The sequence below is a fragment of the Ursus arctos genome, unplaced genomic scaffold (genome assembly GCF_023065955.2).
Source record: "Ursus arctos isolate Adak ecotype North America unplaced genomic scaffold, UrsArc2.0 scaffold_23, whole genome shotgun sequence".
Classification (NCBI taxonomy): domain Eukaryota; kingdom Metazoa; phylum Chordata; class Mammalia; order Carnivora; family Ursidae; genus Ursus; species Ursus arctos.
In genome coordinates, this window is record NW_026622908.1 from 30,306,031 (window position 1) to 30,326,555 (window position 20,525).

At 55.3% G+C, this 20,525-nt stretch overlaps 1 protein-coding gene across 5 annotated transcripts in view; it reads left to right on the forward strand.

Moving 5' to 3' along the window:
• The window catches only part of PRDM11 (PR/SET domain 11), a 78,441-nt gene extending 59,954 nt beyond the window's left edge, over positions 1 to 18,487 (forward strand). For 3 of the 5 annotated variants that reach the window (XM_048217449.2, XM_057317376.1, XM_044389002.3), the window contains 3 exons: positions 10,352 to 10,539; positions 14,479 to 15,105; positions 16,277 to 18,487. In XM_048217449.2, coding sequence (XP_048073406.1) covers positions 10,352 to 10,539; positions 14,479 to 15,105; positions 16,277 to 18,441 — 2,980 coding nt within the window. In that variant the 3' untranslated portion in view covers positions 18,442 to 18,487. Of the gene's footprint in view, positions 1 to 2,756; positions 4,944 to 10,351; positions 10,540 to 14,478; positions 15,106 to 16,276 lie in introns of those variants that run through there. The other 2 variants (XM_057317377.1, XM_057317378.1) reach the window with 2 other exon arrangements.
• The last annotated feature ends 2,038 nt before the right edge of the window (positions 18,488 to 20,525 follow it).

Sequence of the window (20,525 nt, forward strand, 5' to 3'; positions counted from 1 at the left end):
TCGTCCCTAGACTCGTGGGAATACAAGAGCTTTAAGTCGTTGTACAAGGACAGTCGTAAGGAAGGGATGAAGGGTGGACACAGGAAGTCCTGAGAGCAGGGCTGACTTCCTGGGCATATGCCCTAGGCCACCTGCGCAGTGTCCCTTGGGCTCTTGCACGCACAGGGGCACCATGCTGGCTTTAAGGCGCTGCTCTTGCCTTCCTGAAATTCGTAATAGTTTTTGAACAAGGGGCCCTGCATTCAAATTTTGCGTTTGGCCCTGCCAGGTCCGTAGCAGCCCTGTCTGAGGGCCAGGGGCCATGGATCTGCCTCTTCCCGGGGTGGGGGACGGAGTGCGCCCTGGAGTGGCAGTGGAACCGAGAGGCGCAGGATGAGTAAGAGTTAACTGGGCCTCGGCGTGGGGCGAGGGGAGGGGAGCGGGGAGCCTCCAGGCCGAGAACTACATGTACAGAGGCCCCGCATCAGGAAGGCGCTTGGCACGTTCCAGGACAGAGAGGAGCCAGGGAAACCCAGTGTAGCAGGCGCGGGGGAGGGGGCGCAGGAGGAAGCCAGCCAAGTCTTCAGGGCCTAGGCCACGGTGGGGGGGGGGGGCGGAATCAGTCCTTTCTCTCTCTCTTCCTAACGTCTTTACTTCTGTGATCTTTTGCTGAGCTTCTGCGCCATGCTGCCCACACCCACTCCTCCTGTTCCTCTGCCTCTCTCTTCCCCGCTAAGGTGCCCCCAGATCTGCCGCTCCCTGTCCCTGCTGCCCCCATGCCCCCCTCCACCTCTCTTCTGCCTCATTCTCCTGGGCTTCCTGCATCCCGGGATGGACTTGGATGCCAGCGGCCTGACTGCGGAAACTCCAGGCCCAGCAGGCTATAATTGGGGCTGTGGTTCGAGCTGGGGCTCCCCTTGGGGGTGGGGGGAGCAGTCAAGACCCTTCTGTGCCGGGGCTGCACCCCCTTCAGTTCTGCCTCTGTGCACACCCACTCCCCACCTTCAGCCCACAGTCCCAGTGGGAGCCTGGCTTCTGAGAGCTAGAGCAGGGCAGGAGGACTCCAGGGAAGTCAGCCGCTGGCCAACCCCGGGGAAGGTGGTTCACAGAAACCCTGCTTCCCTTCCAAGGCCCCTTGCCGTTGGGATTGGGATTGTGCTAATTTCCTGTTTGGCTAGGGCTCCTGACAGGTGGCCATGCGGAGTCAGTGCTTCAGGACTGAGACAGGAACAGAGACCATCCAATCTGACTTCCTTGCTATGCAGACCAGGCAGCTGAGCTCCAGGAGCAGACGTGGCCCCCGAGCTAATTCAGAAGCGGGACTCGAGCCCGGCTCTGCCAGCTCTGGTCTGCCAGCTCCCTGTGAATCAGTGTTTTGCTAAGTTTTAGGGTGATTCTACCCAGTTATGAGAAAAAGAAGGGGGCCTAGAACCCAGTGAAGTCCATTCCCTAAATCCTGCCCTGCTCTCTCTTCCCTCTCCCTAAGACAGAAGGTAATGAGGTTACCAAATGTCACCTGGGCTGGGCAGGGGGCCCGGGACCCCTCCCCTGCAGGCTTGGCCAGCCCCCCTTTCCTGACCAGTCGACCAGCTGGTACAGCATGAGGCCAGGGCTCTGTGGAAGGAGGCCCTGGAGGGGAGGGAGAACCATCACCTCAGCCCCGCCCTCTCTTTCCAGCCCTGCCACGCCAGAATGGGTGTCCTGGGATCCCCGGGGTTGGGGGGATGGCAGCTGTGCCACCAAGTGCGGTTATGAATAACTGGGCTCTTCCTGAGCCGGCCCAAGGGAGGCGCTGGGGCCCTGGGGAGGCACGCGTGAGGCTGGAAGCAAGATGGGTCTGTCTGTCCTCCCCATCACCTTCCCTGGGGGGTGGTTCTGAATTTAGACCCTCTGGGACAGGCAGGGAACCTGTATATTTTTTATTCCTGCCATGGGAATCAGCTCCTAACCTTGCTCCCAAGAGAGCCAAGGCCTGAGTGTGCAGGGGCTAGGCCCCTCTCCCTGTGACTGGCTGCAAGGAGCCATCTGGGTGAGGGCGTCTGCAAGCTGTTAGATACTCCCGGGTTGCCCACCTGGGGGGTCGTGGGGGACATCAGGGCTGGCGGCCCAGGTGGCTCTCCTGCACTGCACCCTCCAGTCTGGTCACTCCCGCGCCAGCCTGGGCCTCCCAACTCCAGCCTGCAGCGGCGCCCTGTGCTGACTTAGAGCTGCAGATTCTTGCAAGGCCACAAGGTGGCGCAAGCAAGTCGGCCTCGGGTGCACAGAGGCTGGAACTCAGAGCGCCTTTTGGCAGGTGTGGCTCCTGAGGCTTTGCCAAGCACCTTCATGTCCCTTCTCTTGTTTAGTTTCCTTGACAACCCTGCTAGGTGGCCGAGTGGCTGGGGAGGTGGACAGAGCAGGCACCATCTTTGCTCTGCTGAAACTGAGTCACAGAGAGATGAAGGGAGCGACGGGATCGATCTGCTGTCTGGGGACTGGGCTCTCCAAGTCCCCTGACCTGGGCTCTCCCGCAAGAGCGGTGCCATTCCTGCAAGAGGAAGGGGGCCTGGGCAGTACTCATGCCCCCCTTCTCTCCAGGGGCTTCTAGGCCGCATGCCTCAGGAATTCGGGGAGCGGGTGCTTCTCTGTGGATGGGAGGGGAGCAGGCAGGTGCTGAATGAGGCTCAGGGCTGGCAGGGCAGGGGGCCAGAGAGTGACGTGGGGGTGGGCCCAAGCCCAGGGCTGCCCCCTTTCTGTCTGTTGTAATCATCTGCCCTTCTTTGTTTCTGTCCCCCAAGATGATGAAGACGAGGAGGCGCCCGGGCCCTCGAGGCAGCCTCTGCGCGTGTCCCTGCAGCGGTCGGCGGAGGAAGAGGCCCACCTGGCCAGGCCTACCCTGCTCCGCTCCTCCTCCTCCTCGGACCAGTCCGAGATGGTGGGCCCCAAGCCGGAGGCCCTACCCCGGCCCTCACCGCAGGCCCAGGCCGCCTGCAGGACCCCTCGGCCGCACCCCAGCCCGCCCGGCACGGGCCTTGACTGGCAGCTCCTCCATGCCCACGTGCAGCAGACTGAGGCGTTCCAGCACTTCTGCCAGGAGCTGGTCACCGTGCACCGGGACATGGCAAGCAGCATGCACGCCATCGGCCAGACCATGGCCGAGCTGACCAGCCGCGTGGGTCAGATGTGCCAGACGCTGATAGAGATCCGAGACGGGGTTCGGGCGTCTCAGCGGGGACCCGATGGGGTCGCCCCCATGGGCCCAACCCCTCAGGCCGAGGCCCCCCCGGCAGAGCCCCCGCAGGCTCCCCCGGCCCCGGCCCCGGCCCCGGCCCCCTCACGGACTACCAGGTCTCGGAAGAGAAAGCACAATTTCTAACCCAGCCCGTCTCCAGTAGGAGGAGGAGAGATGGAGGCCGGGTGCCTGGCCTCCAGACAGGAGCTCGTCTCTCATGTCCGGGACCAGTGACCCCTGTAGGATCCCGGGGAGATGGCCATCTCCTCCCCACGTGCAGGTCGGCGGCCCTGGGCTCCCACAGTGTGTGTGTGCAGCCCTGGTCTTCGGCCACCGCCGAAGGTGCGGGCAACGGCGCCTGGGGACGCTTGCGTGCGGCCTGCTCCTGGTCTGCGGCTGCGGCCGCGGCCTCGTGCGGAAGAGGCTAGCGAGAGCGGGCGGGGTCGGAACGGAATCCTGCTTGCCAGCCTTGGGGCTGCCACCGCCGCCTCCCAAGCCCTGAGTCTGCTGCTTCCGAAGGGGGGGAACTTGAGGATGGGCAGAGGGAAATGAGCCCTCCCAGGAGGGGCCCATCCTCTCCTTCCCCAGGGCTCCGAGCGCGGCGGGTGGCACCCCTGCCTTGGCCTTCCGCTTGCCCTCGCGGTGCGTGTGCTCGGCTGCTGTGCTTGCGTTTTGTGGAATGGGGAGAAGAACGGGATGGCGTCGGAGGAAGGAGAAGAGGCCCTGGCGTTCTCAGAGCACCTTCTGCTTTCCCTGCATTAGCAGAGGTGTGATCTCAGTGGGCTCTCAGGACGGCCGGAAAGGCAGCCCAGCCGGTCTTCCTGTCACCATTATGACCACCATCACCTGCATTTCGTAGATGACAGATGCCACAAGAGTTAGTCGGGGCGAGGGCGAGGGGCGGGGGGCAGGCCCGGAAGCCGGGTCTGTGGATTTGCCCGGCTCCCCTGGTCAGAGGACAGATGTGGACCGGGGAGGATGCTGCTCCCTGCCCCCGCTCTCCTGGGGGCCCGTGGGAGGCAACAGCAGCATTGAGGTGGGTGCCCAGCCCTGCCCTGGCCCTAGGGCAGAGGGCGGAGGCGCTGGGGAGAAGCTTCCACACCCACAAGGTGACTCGTCCTCTGGCTGCTAGAAGAACCCAGCAGGGCTCCTGTCCCATCCAGGTCCCAGCATGCCTTGCCTCCGCTTGCTTGGGCTGCATACGCATTAGCGACACACATCTCCAGCTTCCTGTTTCATTTCGGAGTGTGGTCAGACAGCCAGGTTCCTCGAGTCAGGGAGGGAGGAGGGGTGGCAGTTGGAAGCTTAGCTCTGACCCAGGTGTAGCTCAGCTCTGTGTCCTCTTTGCTCCCTGGCCTGAGGCTGACCCTAGCAGAAGCTCTCCTCCCCCCCCCCACCCGGCCCACCGTCTCCCACGTCTGCACCCTAGAGCCCTGGTGGGGGTTGGGAGGACCGCTCTCCCCAGTGCCTGCTGCGGCTGTTTCTGGAGTGCTGCTTCTAATCCCAGACCACGCTTTGTCCCATGTCAAGAGCATGGGGGACATCTGCAATGTCCCTGTGTCCTCAGCTCCATCTCCCCACTCTGTGGTTCTTTGGGGGCTCCTGCTACCCCAGACCCAACACTCCCCTGTCCGGCAGCCCAATGGCTTGATTATTGCCTGGCCTTCCCCTGCCCTAAAATGCTGGAATCCAAGATTGCCTTCCCAAGTCTTTTTGTTAAGATGGCAATAAAAAGAAATTGATCTCACACTTGGAACGCACCCAGTCTCCAGGATCTTTCTTTGGTGTATATTCTCTTTCTTCGCTTCCTGTGAAAACCTCAAGGCCCCCAGAGCAGGGCTTAGGTGACTGAGGGAAAGCATGCCGGCCAGAGGGGCTCCAGCGCCGCCGGCATTTCCCGATTCCGAAAGTACTCAGATGCCCCTGTATGGGGCACCATGCTAGCTCCCGCCCTGTGAGGGAAAGAACGGACCTGAGGAGCTGAGCGAGACAAAGCAGCCACATAGGAAACCATTCAGCCATGTGTTAAGTCTCTGCCCAGCACAGGCAGGATGTGGCTAAGTGAATTTTACCTTCTGCTCCCTAAAAAAGTCACCCTTTCCGACAGAAGACTCCGGAAGGGTCCAAGGCTGTGCATTTGCCAGTGGACTTCAGGGACCACCGTGAGGCATGAACTTTTTTGAGGGTCGCCTCCCCACTGATCCTGGTATCTATCTGTCACAGGCAAGACCCTGCCCCCCCAAGAGCTGAGGCTTTCAAAGTAACCAGAGCGGTTCCTCCAGGTCCCTTTGGGAGTCTCCTTAGAAGAGAAGGGACCTCCTAACCTGGGCATTGCCCTGGCTTTACTCCCAGGCACACAGAGAACTCCTCCCAAGCAGGAAATCCTCAAGTCCTGACTAGGGATCTGTCCCCTCTCTGGAAAGTTCCAGCCCGCCTTTGACCTCTTGGAATCCAGGTCACCCTCTTCTGTGCTTGGTCGAAAACCATGGCCATGGAAATCAAACTTTTCGAATTTCTGCCACAAGCAAAGATAATGTGAAACTGGGCCCAGGATCTTCTCCAGAGTGGTCTAGGTGCTGAGCAGTACCTGGCCGGCCCCTCGCTCTGGTCCTGGGGAGGGCAGGGATCAAGTTGGAAGCAAAGGGGACAGAGAGATGAAGAGCCTGTGCACTTCAGAAGAAGTGTCTTTAGTTTCTTGTTCTTGGCTTCAGTGGGGATGGTGGGTCGAGCACATCAACACAGGAAGGCGAAATCGGGGCCAGTGGTTGAAAGTGAATGGGCAGCCAATTTCAGCGTAAGATACGGAAGTCCCACCGAAGGGTCTGAGGCCTCTAGCCGCTTTCAAGGCGGGCTCGGCGATGTTCTTTCGGAGCTTGGGTGACCATCTGGTGGGTGCATGCAGGACCCAAAGACCCGCCCAGCTCGGAGACCTAAACGCATGTGAAAAAACAGAGCCCAGCCTCTTGCTGGTCACTCTTCCCCATTTTTGCCTCCGTGGCCGGAGCAGCTTTCTCTCCGTCGGGGCCATACCCACTTAGCAGGGACATCTGAGCCTGGCCTTTGTCTGCCCTGACTCCAACAACACGGAAGCCCCGTGGGTTATTTTCTCTGTTCTGGTGGAACCGATAGTCGTTTCCTGACTCAGCTTAGAAAATACGGTGCATTTGATAAAGCACAGCGGGTGAGGTGGAAGAAGTGTTGTCTTCGTGCTTATCTATCCAGTACCCAGAGTCAGCAAGGAGTTCAGAATCAAAACAATCCATTCTCATCGCGAACTGTTCAATCCAGAACACACGCCCCCACCACCACTACCACCCACCCCCTTGATTGCTGCAAAGGGCGTCAACTCTGTGGGTCTGGTGTGAAAAGCCATCAGACGAATTGTAGCATTTGTAGATGGGCCTGTGTGAGCCGTTTTCTACCTTCTCCCGACATACTCCGTGCCTCCTCTCCCACGAAGCAGTGACCTAGCAACTCAACAGATACAGAGAGTTGAACTCTCTAGAAGCCTTGGCTTCCAGGGAGGGCTCTTGCTTGTGTGCAGCCACGGAAGGGGACAGGCGTGGCTCTTAAAGGCATTGTCGTATGGGGACAGATTCTGGGAGTGCATCAAACCATGGGGTGTTACCGCCAAATACTTAAAAGAGGGAGATCGAATTCGAGGTCATTTGTGTTAGGACTTAGCTTGCTGCCATTCAACGTCTTGAGGGGATGGGTGGTTACGATTTGCTGAGAGTTGCCGTATATGTCATATTTCAAGTGCCAAGTTTCCAAACAACCAGATACAACCAGCTGCTGACCAATTTTTATCTATCTTTGGAAAACTGTGATCGCTACAAAGATTTGGAGTTCTCGTCCTAAACCTTGATTCTTATAGGGCAAGAAACCACCAGGAAGTAGAAAGGGAAATTGACCTGAATCTTTCTAAAGCTTTGGACGTATTCTAGAAGTTGCTCTTTTGAAGAAATCCCTGAGAGTTACATGTTCCTCATCTCTTTTTCTCCTAAAGTCGCATGCCAGAGAAAATAATTCTAGCTTTTAGAGCTCGATGATTGCTTAAACACCCCCCCAAAAAAGAGAAGAGCGTCTCTTTCCTTGTGCTCTGTGATCCAGGCGATTCTTGTGAGGGAAGAGGAATGAATGGTTGGCCTTCTGAATCTGGGAGTAGGAGACTTTGGATCTACCCCGGTTCTGTTCTGTGCTAACCACAAGGGTGATTAATTTGGGGTGTCAAACCCCAGGCTGTGACTAAATTGGGGACTAGAAAATATTTTGCACATTCAGGAGGAATCTCAGATCCAGAGAAAAGCAGACCCCCGCGCTGGGGAGTTGTGACTCGGAAGTATTCGTTCGGAAAGCCTTCTCTAGGCTAGGGGTCCTCTTTTCCTTTTCCCAGTTTCTTCGTTAGTGGCATGGCTGGGGGTCATGGAGATCACAGTGTTGTCTTCATGGCTCAGGGAGACCGGAGCTCGTGTCTGGTGCTGACAAGCACAGATCCGTTGAGGCTAAGTTCCTGGACCCAAGCAAGTTCTGGGGTCTAAGTGCCAAAAATCCGGCAAGTGTGACTCCCTGCCCCCCTGGGTAGAGCTCATGGCTGCTTCTCTCAACGGGAGTGAAGCAGCCAAAAGCTCACATTTGCACTCCTGCCCCCCTTGGCCTCACTTCCACAACCCGGGGCTCCGTGCTGCAGCCAATTGTCAGATGGATTGGTCCCTGGACTCTAGTGGTCCCCTTTGAAGGGTCATGGCCTCCTCCAGGGCAGAGTAGAACAGAGTCCACGGAACTGTCCCCGATGACAAGGGGCAGGATGTGCTCAAAGGTGTTATGCCTGAGACTGTGCAAATGCAGATTCACAATGCGGCTGGCTGCCAGGACCACCACCAGTCCTGGAATTGGCGTCCGTGTGTGTCTTTTTTTAGGGGGTGGACATGGGGGGTAACTGTAGTAATTGCTTCACAAGGAAAACTTGGAAAATACAGGAAAAAAAATGATAAAGCAGACCCACCTGTAATGGATAGTCAGTCCCTGGTAAAACACTGGTATGTTTCCTTCAAGTAACTTATGGAGGCTTGTTTTTAGAGCGTGACTGGAACGGGAGAGTAGATAGCTTCCGGTCCTACTCTTCTCACTCCAGGTTCTATCAGGACTGTTTTCCACGTCATGAAAGGTCCTTGGAAAACATTGTCTTTAGATGAGTAACATTCCATCGTATGACTGTATCACAGTTTGCTAAACTATTTCTCCAGTACTAGACGTTTGGGTGTCTTTGCTTTTGCACTGTCGTAGACAGTGACATAGGCAGGGTGGTGGCGGGCAGAGTTTGTCTACTTGGTCTGCGTCTTATGGTCCCTTTTTAAATTTTGCACACATTGTGACAAAATGCACATAACAGAAAATTGACCGTTTTAACCACATTTTTTTTAAGTGTCCAGTTCAGTGGCATTGAGTTCATTCACATTGTCCAGCCATCACCACCATCCATTTCCAGAGCCCTTTTCATCTTCCCCAGCTGAGACAGGATACCCATTAAACCCCAACTCCCCATTTCCCTGGCCCCACTGGGCCCCCCTCCCCCTGGCCACCACCGTTGTACTTTCTGTCTCTATGAATTTAACTGTACGTATAAAGTACCTCATATAAATGGAATCTTACGGTATTTGTCCTTTTGTGACCGGCTTCTTTCACTTAGTATGTGTCTTCAGGGTTCATTCGTGTGAGAGCTTAAATCAGAATTTCCTTCTTTTTAAAGCTAATTAGTATGCAACGTGTGTGTATTCCACATTCTGTTTCTGCATGTATCCATTAGTGGACACTGGGGTTGCTCTCACTGCCTGACAGTCATGAGTCACGCTGATATGAACGTGGCTGCACAAATACTTGGTCGAGTCCATATTGCCAAATCTGTGTCCCAAAGGGTCATGCCCATTTACTCTATACCGTGAGTATGGGAGATGCTTTTCTAGCCAATATGGATGTTATCATTAAAAAAGAAGAGAGAGAAGTCTGTGCCAAGGAGACAAGGAGCTACTTTGTGTTTCAGATTAACGATGCTGAATACTTTTCATTTGTTCGTTACCCACTTGGGTTTGCTTCTGTGAATTACTGTTTACCCTGGACTGGTCTAAATGCACCTCTTTGGGGTAGGCCAGTCAGATGGACTTTGACTTCTTCCCTGGCTTTTAGACAAACCCTAGCATAAGGAAAAGAAGTTTATTTTTGGCTCCAAATTTCCTAGATGCTCGCAGAGCACAGATCCTTTAAACTTCAAATGATTTCCTCTTTTGATCTGTATGCCTCTGCTTCTCTGTACGTGTTACGTTGTCTCATCTTTTGGAGATGGCAGGTTGGATGTTGGAAATGTCATTTGAGGGAGAGTTGGGGAAGGGAGAGCTTCTGAGGGTTGGGCAGAACTTTCAAGGTTGTCTGGGTGTTGCTGAGTCGGTGCTTTACAGGCTCACAAAGGAGTCATGAGTTCTAGTGGGGAAAACGGACCTCAGAGTTCCACCTCCCATTTATTAGCTGTGTGACCTTGGGCAAGTCACTTACCTTCTCTGAGTCTTAGTTTCCTTACCTTAAAATAACTTGGACTAGTGAGTGGTTACTAACCTTCTCTTGTCTCTTATTTACCACCATCTTCTATCTGCATTGGACACCCACTTTTTAAAGATAGTGATCTTTAGCATTTATTAATTGACCTTTTGGGCACGCGCTTTGTGAAATACTGGAAAGGGTCCAAGAACCCCACGTTTGCCACCATCAGAGACCTGAGGGTGTCTGGGAATCCCTGCACTTAAGTTAGTGAGGAAGAAATGACATACATGTCTTTCTGGTGCAATCATTTTTGTATCTGGTGTTGATTTGTGTATTTAGCAGAATCTGGGAGGTAGGCAGGGCAGCTGTCATTTCTGGTCTCAGGAAACAAGAGATTCTTAGAGGCTCGGAGACTTGCTCGAGGTCATACAAAACAGTAATGTTGAGACCAGGGACTGGCCCCCAGCTGGCCTCCCGATCCTGGACAGGCAGCTGCCCCTGGACTTTTTAGTACATGCCACGTGCTTGGGGACCTCTGACCTCCCACGCCCGCCCAGCACCGTGCCTGGCCCCGGCAGGCGCCCAGCGATGAGTGGCCCGTGTGTTCTCACCTGTCCCCCTCGCCCCCAGGTACGTGGTCATCTCCCGGGAGGAGAGGGAGCAGAACCTGCTGGCGTTCCAGCACAGCGAGCGCATCTACTTCCGAGCGTGCCGGGACATCCGGCCCGGGGAGCGGCTCCGGGTCTGGTACAGCGAGGACTACATGAAGCGCTTGCACAGCATGTCCCAGGAGACCATCCACCGCAATCTGGCCAGAGGTGAGTGCCCACCCCGAGGCAAGGGCCATGCCCGCCACCCGACGCAGGGGAAGCCAGAGCTGCTTCTCCAGGCGCTTCCTAAGAAAACTGATGGGAAATACAGTCCACCAGCAACGGGGAGACCCAGAGGGACTAGGGGGTGAGCGGCAGCTCTGGGCAAGGCGGCAGGCACTCCCGAGTGTTCTCCGCCCTCCAAAACCCTGTTACAGGCATCTGCGAGTATCAAGAGAGACGGGGCCCCAGAGCCAAGTACATACGTTTAATCAAAATTGATCTCTTTCCCCAAGTCAGACTGATGGAAAGATGCCACAAGGTGCCACTGTCTCAGTAGTAGCTAATACTGACCACGTCATAAGGGCAAAGCAGCTGTTTGATAGTGTCCTCGTGCTTATCACAACAGGAGCGCCTGCCTCGTGAGCGTGCTGGGACAATTAGGTGGGTACTGCATAGAACCCATCGAGAACAGCGCCCACCCTGACCACTGTAAGCCCTCAACTGGAAGCTTTTGGTTCTGATGATGCCGTGTGGACTGTGATCCCCATCTCACAACCGTAGAAACCGAGCATCAGATAAATCCAGTGACTCCCCCGGGGTCACGTGGCTAGGAAGGGCAGTGCTGCGTTTCTCCCGCACGTCGGTCTCCGTGCAGGGTCTAGCCTCTAACTTAGTGTTATATGGCCTCCCTGACAAAACTAGTTTCCTCCCTGCTTCCTCCTGGTCTCCTTCCTGGAATTCCTAATGCCGTGCTGTGCACAAACAGTCTTAGAAGAAGAAGGTTGGAGGAAGGTGGGAAGGGGACCTTAGGTGTGGGGGATGGCTTGGTGGGTGAGACGTCCATCCAGGCTCCATTTAAATGAGTCATTGGAAGGGGGCTTAAAATACTCCCCAGCCCCTAGCCCTTTGCCTCTCTACCCCTTCCTCAGCCTGGCCAAGGCAAACTGGCGAGTCCGGCTCCTTCTTTCCGGGGACCTTCCTTGCACTAAAAATACACATTCAAATACTCAGAGTCCATGTGGTTCCAGGAACCAGGGCTATACCGAAGCCCCACCTGATTATCACATTCCTGACTGACCTACTTATTGGAAGTAAATCTTCATGAAGAGGGGGTGGGGTGGCCCATTGCAATTAAGCTATTTTTAAAAACAAAACCGAATAAACCAGATTGTGGACATTGAATGCACAGCTGCTTCCTGACTTGGTAAAAGGTATCTGTGATTGGATGGTCAGTGAGGAGACCCAGTAGACATACTCATCTTTTGTCTTCTTCGGATCTGGGGTTGGGCACAGGCTGATTTCACTCGGGAAGCCATGTTTCTATGATGAGATGGCCACAGCGTCCATTTGCCCTCTGAAGATGCCTTGTATAAACGTGTCTGGTACATAGTAGGAGCTCAATAAATCTTTGTCGAATGGATAAAAGAAGAAATGAATGTAGACAGCCAAGAAGTCTCCAAAAGAATCGTTATCACCAGAAGAAAAGAAAACCAAGAGAAGTCATGTCTGAGGACTCAGCTTCCGTCCCTTGGCCGTAATCTTCTTGAATTCTTCTGGATTTGTAATGTCCTTCCCCCGCCCCCAGTGTCGTCTCCAAAGCACCTCAAGCTGCAATCATCCTCAGAGAGCCCTGAGACCCGAGGGGAATGCTCAGAGAAGGGAGTGAGCTTTTTCAGGAGTGGTTCAAAGGAGGCGTGGCAGAGAGATTTGAAATGAGATCCGCGAAGACTTGTGAAGATACGGGAGGAAGGAGGGTCTGTTCCTGGCCAGGCTGAGCAGTAGGAAACAGGAAGGAGATGGAAAGGCACCACCGTGTGGGGCAGGGCCAGAGCAGTGGAGGGCGGGTAGGCTTGGTCCTAAAGCCCTTGGGAGCAGTGGTGAGCTCAGTGGCCTTTGGATGTGGAGATGTCTTTGTAGCCCGTAGCTTTGGCAGACTCTGAATAGTTGGTGGAGGCTTAGATTGGTGTGCCAGCCCCGCTCTGGAAAGGGGATCCCTACCCTCAATCACTGAAGGTCTTGCGTGGAAGGAGGTTTCTTCGTAATTGGAGGCTGGAGCCCTGAGAAAGGCCAGAGCGTGAATTATTAGTCCTTCTTAAGTAGGGACATTCCTCGGAGCCCAGAACTGCTTCCTGAAGACAGTGTAAATTATGCCTTTGTGGTTATCTTGTAAGAACAGGACACATCTAATACAGGGTATTCAAAAAATTTATGTTATTCAATCTCCTTCAAGTCACTGATTCACTTGGTGGTGTTTTCGCCCATATTTTATGGAGGCTTTGAAATCAATTTCATGCTGCTTAAAGGTCTTTTTCGGCCCTTAGATTTTTCTGGAAGCCTTGAGTCCAAAGAAGTCTCCCACACATCCTAGGAAATCTGAATGACCTTGTGTTTGAGCAGAGAGGCATGAGGACTCCCTGGTGATGTGTAGCCTTGACCTCCCGACATCCTCAGCTCTTTGCTGCCTGATTGGTCTGTGAGAAGCGGAAGGGTGGCCCTTGATGTTTACAGCTTATGAATGGGCAGATGTCCTGTCTGATCGTAACATAGATATGTTGCGTTTTTTACAAGCGTTCATCTCCACTCTTTCTGCCCCTCGGCTGTTACAGAAATGTAGGCTGTGAGAGCCACCTGACCTTCAGGGTCCGTGAACATGGGGTTGCTCATCGGGCATTCATGTGAGGACAGAAGAGGGGCGTCCTGAGTCGGTTACCCCCATTTGTGCTCTTACCTGTAGGAAACCCGGATTCCTACATGGCCCAGGGCACAGCACCCCTCGCCAGCTGTGGGAAGCCAGCGCTCTGTCGCAGCCGGGAACATCTGGATCGCTCAGAGACCCCTTGGCCTCCACTCCGAGGCTTTTAGCAAACCCAGCTTTCGGAAGCCTAATGGCAACGTCCGTTCGGGCCAAGTCATTGCGTAGAGTCATCTCCCAGGGCCCTGGCCTGATCTAGGAAGGCTTTGAGATTTCCCAGCCCCATGGGCTGCCGTCAGGACCTTCTGAGGGTCCCCCTTTAGCATCTGCACCCCCCAGGGAGCACCCTTCTGTAGCAATGTATGAAACTGTGTCGGTCATTTTAAAGAATGAGGCTCAAATTACTGTTAGGAACTCACCAACGTCTTTGAAGTCAGTCACATGATGGAAAGAGATAGAAAAGGGAACGTCCTTTGAAGGATCAGGTAAGGAGACACAGCTGTATTTCCAGAATGCTTTGGGTCAGTGTGGTCATGCTGCTCTTTATCTTGTTGGAGGCTGTCCCCCCACCCCCCGCACCCCCGGGAGCCCTCAGCCGCCAGAGGGGCCCTGTCTTCCCGTTTTTTCCTGCCTCGGTTGTCAGGGAGAACCACAGACGTTCAGGTCACTTTCTCTCACGTGCACCTCGTCTTTCGATGTCCTGGGAGAGTGAGAGAGGATGGTTGCTGCGGGTCGGACTTGGCCCTACAGGGCTGTCTAGAAGCAGTCAGGGAGCAGGAAGGAGGGGACGCGGTGTTTCCTGTGTACCTTTTACCAAGTCGAAGCAGCCATCTTCCAATCGCCAAGACTGGACAAGAAGCCTGGAGGGTGGGCATCCCCACGCGCTGAGCTCTGAGACGCACTCCCACCTGCCCAGTCTGATTCGTGGGGTATCAGCTTCTAGGGTGACCGCACTTCTAACTGCCCTCCCCTCCAGCGTTCCCTCAACCTATAAAGGTGAAGCTTATAGACCTAAGGCTCCCTTGAAACAGTCTTTTTCAAGAATTCTTCCCACTTGTTTGGGTCCCACTTCAGACCCCGCGATCCACTGAGTGACCCGCCTCTCCCTTTCTGTCCCACCTGCCCCCACAGGGCCAGCCCCAGAGGGATGTGTCCAGTGACTTCCTTGGCAGGAGGCCTGCTTTGTTTTCTGTCGGTTTCTCCCACTTCGGGGCTTTTCCCCCACGTCCTCACACCCTGGTTTTCCTTCCTAGGAGAGAAGAGGTTGCAGAGGGAGAAGTCTGAGCAGGCTCTGGGGAACCCAGAAGACCTGAGGGGTCCCATTCAGCTCCCCGTGTTGAGACAGGGCAAAAGTCCGTACAAGCGTGGCTTTGACGAGGGGGACGCGCACCCCCAGGCCAAGAAGAAGAAGATTGACCTCATTTTCAAGGATGTGCTGGAGGCTTCCCTGGAAACCGCGAAGGTGGAGGCTCATCAGCTCGCCTTGAGCACCTCGCTGGTCATCAGGAAGGTCCCCAAGTACCAGGACGACGCCTACGGTCGGTGTGCAATGAGCATGTCACATGGCGTGCAGAATGTCAGCCGGACCCAGGGGGAGGGGGACTGGAAGATCCCCCAGGGGGCTTCCAAGGAGCCAGGCCCGTTGGAAGATGAAGAAGAAGAGCCTTCGTCCTTCAAGGCCGACAGTCCCGCCGAGGCCTCCCTTGCGTCTGACCCTCACGAGCTTCCCACCACCTCCTTTTGCCCTAACTGTATTCGCCTCAAGAAGAAGGTCCGGGAACTCCAGGCCGAACTAGACATGCTTAAGTCTGGGAAGCTTCCGGAACCCCCCGTCTTGCCAGCACAGGTACTGGAGCTCCCAGAGTTCTCGGACCCTGCAGGTAAGTTGGTGTGGATGAGATGGTGGTCGGAGGGAAGAGCAGCCCTTGGGCAGTGTGAGGGTGGCCTGGCGCTCTCTGCGGGAGCCATGTTCCGGGACACCCGAAGCGTGTCCCGTGGAGGCGGGCTCCGGTCACAGCCCACGCCCGCAGGTGCCTGCCTCGGACAGGCTGCTCCGCGGCCCCAGGGAGATGCTTCATGTCTCGCCCTTGTATCCGCCTCGTCAATAAAGGAAGTTCCACTGCAGGAGGGGTGTGTGCTGTGTTCTTGACCCGTTGCCTTCCTCTGGCTGTCCTGGTGGTGTCGTAGCCCCACGCTCAACTTCTAAACCCCATCTTTGTCTCTTCCCCAGTCCCAAGCAGGGCAGCTCAAACTCAGTCCCTGGACACGGCCTCGTTCTTCTCTTCCCAAATTGCTGTACTGCCACACGTGGTCCTAGCTCCCCTGCCTGGAATTTTAGAAGGCCTGGAATACGGGACATGGGGCTGCACGCCTTGGCCCTTTTCCGTTGGCTGCCTGGGTCTTTTAGGAACCGGTCGACGACCAGGAGGGTTTTTTTCAGTACACAGCTGCAGCTGAGTCCGAGTATTTACATAGCATTTCCTATTTTAACCACATCCCTTAGCTCAGAATGAGGTGTTTCAGATATTCAAAGCACGCGTCTTAACTGCATTCTGATCCTGAAATAAGCTGGAGCCGTGGCAGGCTGCCTGCGTTCCAGGGCAGCACGCCTCCCAACGTTAGCGGTGAGAGAAACGAGCCCCACGTCCTCCCTGCGTGACTTGGGCAGGCTGGCCCATCTGCTCCGGGCCAGGCATGCGGCTCAGCTGATCGAGAAGGTTGAGTTCCTAGAGCGCCCACTAGTGGAGGGTAAAGGCAGGCAGCCTGGAGCAGGGCGGCCACCAGGTGTCCTCCCCAGAGAGGAACCGTCACACGTGGATAGCATGAGTGCTCATTACAAGAAAACATATATATACATGTATGTATACGTATATATACATATACATATATGTATGTATATATATTCTAGACTGGGATTCAGTCTGTCCTCGGAACTGGCCTCTGTTTCCCCCGCTGTGGCGCCGACCCCTCGGGCAGCGTTCCCGTGCCTTCCGGAAAAGCCCGCGTGTTTGCCGCCGGGGTTTACATGTTTCCTTCCCGTTTGTCTTCCAGCCTCCGAGAGCATGGTCTCCGGCCCCGCCATCATGGAGGACGACGACCAGGAGGTCGATTCCGCAGACGAGTCCGTCTCCAATGACATGCTGACCACCGCCGACGAGCCCTCCAAGATGTCATCCGCCACCGGGCGCCGCATCCGGCGCTTCAAGCAGGAGTGGCTGAAGAAGTTCTGGTTCCTGCGGTACTCGCCAACCCTCAACGAGATGTGGTGCCACGTGTGCCGCCAGTACACCGTGCAGTCGTCCCGCACGTCGGCCTTCATCATCGGCTCCAAGCAGTTCAAGATCCACACCATCAAGCTGCACAGCCAGAGCAACCTGCACAAGAAGTGTCTGCAGCTGTACAAGCTGCGCATGCACCCCGAGAAGACGGAGGAGATGTGCCGCAACATGACCCTGCTCTTCAACACCGCCTACCACCTGGCCCTCGAGGGCCGGCCCTACCTGGACTTCCGGCCGCTGGCCGAGCTGCTGCGCAAGTGCGAGCTCAAGGTGGTGGACCAGTACATGAACGAGGGCGACTGCCAGATCCTCATTCACCATATCGCCCGCGCGCTGCGGGAGGACCTGGTGGAGCGCCTCCGCCAGTCGCCCTGCCTCAGCATCATCCTGGACGGGCAGAGCGACGACCTGCTGGCCGACACGGTGGCCGTCTACGTCCAGTACACCAGCAGCGATGGGCCGCCGGCCACCGAGTTCCTGTCCCTGCAGGAGCTGGGCTTCTCCAGCACGGAGAGCTACCTGCAGGCGCTCGACCGCGCCTTTGCCGCCTTGGGCATCCGGCTGCAGGACGAGAAGCCCACCGTCGGCCTGGGCATCGACGGGGCCAACGTCACGGCCAGCCTGCGCGCCAGCATGTTCATGACGATCCGCAAGACGCTGCCCTGGCTGCTGTGCCTGCCCTTCATGGTGCACCGGCCCCACCTGGAGATCCTGGACGCCATCAGCGGGAAAGAGCTGCCCTGCCTGGAGGAGCTGGAGAACAACCTGAAGCAGCTGCTGAGCTTCTATCGGTACTCGCCGCGCCTCATGTGCGAGCTGCGCTCCACGGCGTCCACCCTGTGCGAGGAGACGGAGTTCCTGGGGGACATCCGTGCCGTGAGGTGGATCATCGGGGAGCAGAACGTCCTCAATGCCCTCATCAAAGACTACCTGGAGGTGGTGGCCCACCTCAAGGACGTCAGCAGCCAGACGCAGCGGGCCGACGCATCCGCCATCGCACTGGCCCTGCTGCAGTTCCTCATGGACTACCAGTCCATCAAGCTCATCTACTTTCTCCTGGACGTGATCGCCGTGCTCTCACGCCTGGCCTACGTCTTCCAGGGCGAGTACCTCCTGGTGTCCCAGGTGGACGACAAGATCGAGGAGGCCATCCAGGAGATCAGCCGGCTGGCCGACTCCCCGGGGGAGTATCTGCAGGAGTTCGAGGAGAACTTTCGAGAGAGCTTCAACGGGATCGCGATGAAGAACCTCAGGGTGGCCGAGGCCAAGTTCCAGTCTGTCAGGGAGAAGATCTGCCAGAAGACCCAGGTGATCCTGGCTCAGAGGTTCGATTCCCGCAGCCGGATCTTCGTGAAGGCCTGCCAGGTGTTCGACCTGGCCGCCTGGCCCCGGAGCAGCGAGGAGCTGCTGAGCTACGGCAAGGAGGACATGGTGCAGATATTCGATCACCTGGAGGCCATCCCCACCTTCTCGCGGGATGTCTGCAGGGAGGGGCTGGACCCGCGGGGCAGCCTGTTGATGGAGTGGCGGGAGCTCAAGGCGGATTACTACACCAAGAATGGCTTCAAAGACCTGCTCGGTCACATCTGCAAGTACAAACAGCGGTTCCCGCTCTTGAACAAGATCATCCAGGTCCTCAAAGTCCTGCCCACGTCCACCGCCTGCTGCGAGAAAGGCCGCAATGCCCTGCAGCGGGTGCGCAAAAACCACCGCTCCCGCCTGACCCTGGAGCAGCTCAGCGACCTGTTGACCATCGCGGTGAACGGCCCGCCGATCGCCAACTTCGATGCCAAGCGAGCCCTGGACAGCTGGTTCGAGGAGAAGTCCGGCAACAGTTACGCGCTGTCCGCCGAGGTCCTCAGCCGGATGTCGGCACTGGAACAGAAGCCCGTGCTGCAGACCGTGGACCACGGGTCAGAGTTTTACCCGGACATCTAGAGGGCCGGCGTCCCCAGAGTTCACTAAGCTGTTGAATATTTTTTTAATCTATACTCATAAGCTTTGATATATTATATAAATATATATTATATTTTATATATATATACATATGTATATGTATATATATATATATATACATATATAAACCCACACTGAAAATTTTTAAAAACCAAGGTGACGCCTCCACCCGAAGCCACTGGGAGCTTTCACAAAGGAATGATATTGGAAACAGACCCTCGTCTACGAGATCTGGCAGCTGCAGCCTCCGTGGCCATCCTTTTCCCTCATGGAAGCTCATGCTGGGGCCACACGCGTTCCCACCCAACAGCCAACCAACAGCCTAAGCTAGAATGACGGGTCTCTGTCATCACCTCTAGGTGGTTTGTTGTTTGTTTTTGCTCGGGGGTTGAGGGGTTTGGGTTTGGGTTTATGTTCTTGCCTTTCCTTTTCTCGTTTGGTCTGCGATGCGGTTCTCAGCCCCATCGCGGACACGCCGGTGGAGCTGAACCCCGTCTTTGATTTGGGAGGGGGTGGGTGGCATATCTGGATTGGGGTGTGTGACCCTTTCCCTCTCCCACCTGATTTCAGCCTGGCAGGTTTGTATGCATTTCCTGATGAGCGTTCCTTCACTGTCTTAGAAACAAACGTGTCGGTCAAACTGTGACACCCGCCACTTCCCCACCTCTGTCGCCTCTCCCTTCCCCAGGTTATAGATTCCCTCCTAAAGATCTTACCTGTTATACTGAAGGCAAAATTGCCTTACCACTGAGCTTGAAGCCCTGGGGAAGGGACAAGGTGTGTGTGTAGGGGGGGGCGGATTTTTTGCATTCCTGTTCTTACGTAGTGTTGGGTAAAATAATATAATTCCAGTCAGATCCGGGACTGTGGGGGAAATGAAGAGCCAAAAAATCCAGACCCTAACAGGGCAGTGATTTTTGGCTAAAAACAAGTAAGATGAAAGGTATGTATTCCATTTACATGAATTATTTATGCTCTGTCTTTATAATCACATAACGTGTTGGGGGTATTTTGTTGTTGTTCCCTTAATAATCAAATGCCTGCTCTGGTTCAGTGGCAGGAGATGTCAATGCAAGTTGTGCCCTGGGTTATGCGTGACTCGAAGGAGGTCTCTCAAGCTTGAGGCCTCCTTTTGTGACAAGGCCGGTTACAAACCCTTCAGCCTGGCAAGGAAACAGCGGGAAACCAGGCATCGCGTCAATGCCGGTGAATGCTTCCTTTTTTTGAACAGGGTAGAGATGTCCTAAAGAAAAAGGAATAAACTAGAGGTCAGACAGGACTCTCAAGGCATCAGCCTACACACACACACCCACACCCACACACAGGCGCGCGTGTGCACGCACACGCACACACACACACACACACACACACACACACAACCATGATATAAGCTTTAGAAATAGCCACTTGCCTACTCCCTGGGGCAAGTAGTGGTTTAAGCTAGAGGAGTCAGATCAATGCTCTTTTGTTCATTTAACTACCAGTATACCTCGCAAGGGAGTTAAAAAAAAAAAAAATGTGCGCGAGCTGTTAAAACCTTCTGTTCATGTTCCCACATCTGATTTATGCATATCGGATATGCAGAGGTCTTGCCTGGTGGGTGCAGGTCCTATGGGGGGGACGGAGGAAGACCTGCGTTGTCCATGGTCAGTTCTACTGGGAGCCACCCCTCTCACTTGGCAGAGGGGGGCAAAGGACAGTGTGATCTGACCACAGGCGAGGCCCCCTGTGTCCCCAACCTGCCTGGCTCAGACATAAAACTGTGGTGGCTTCCTTCCTTCTTGGTTTATCTTGTCTCCGAGGCCTCACGCCACTGTCGAGAACCATAGTGGAAATGTCATCAACACTGAACATGTCACTCCCCCTTCCTCGTCCTGCCGGTCCCCTCACCCCCCACACATCCCTTCCCCCCACCCCTATGGTCTTGGTGCTAAGATAACTTTAGAATCATTGCTGCTAGTCGATAGCTTTTCATTATATAAATATATTATATATATATATATTATATATTATTTTTGAAACTTTTTTGTTCGTTTTCAACAGTGATGTAGCATGTTAAAAAACAA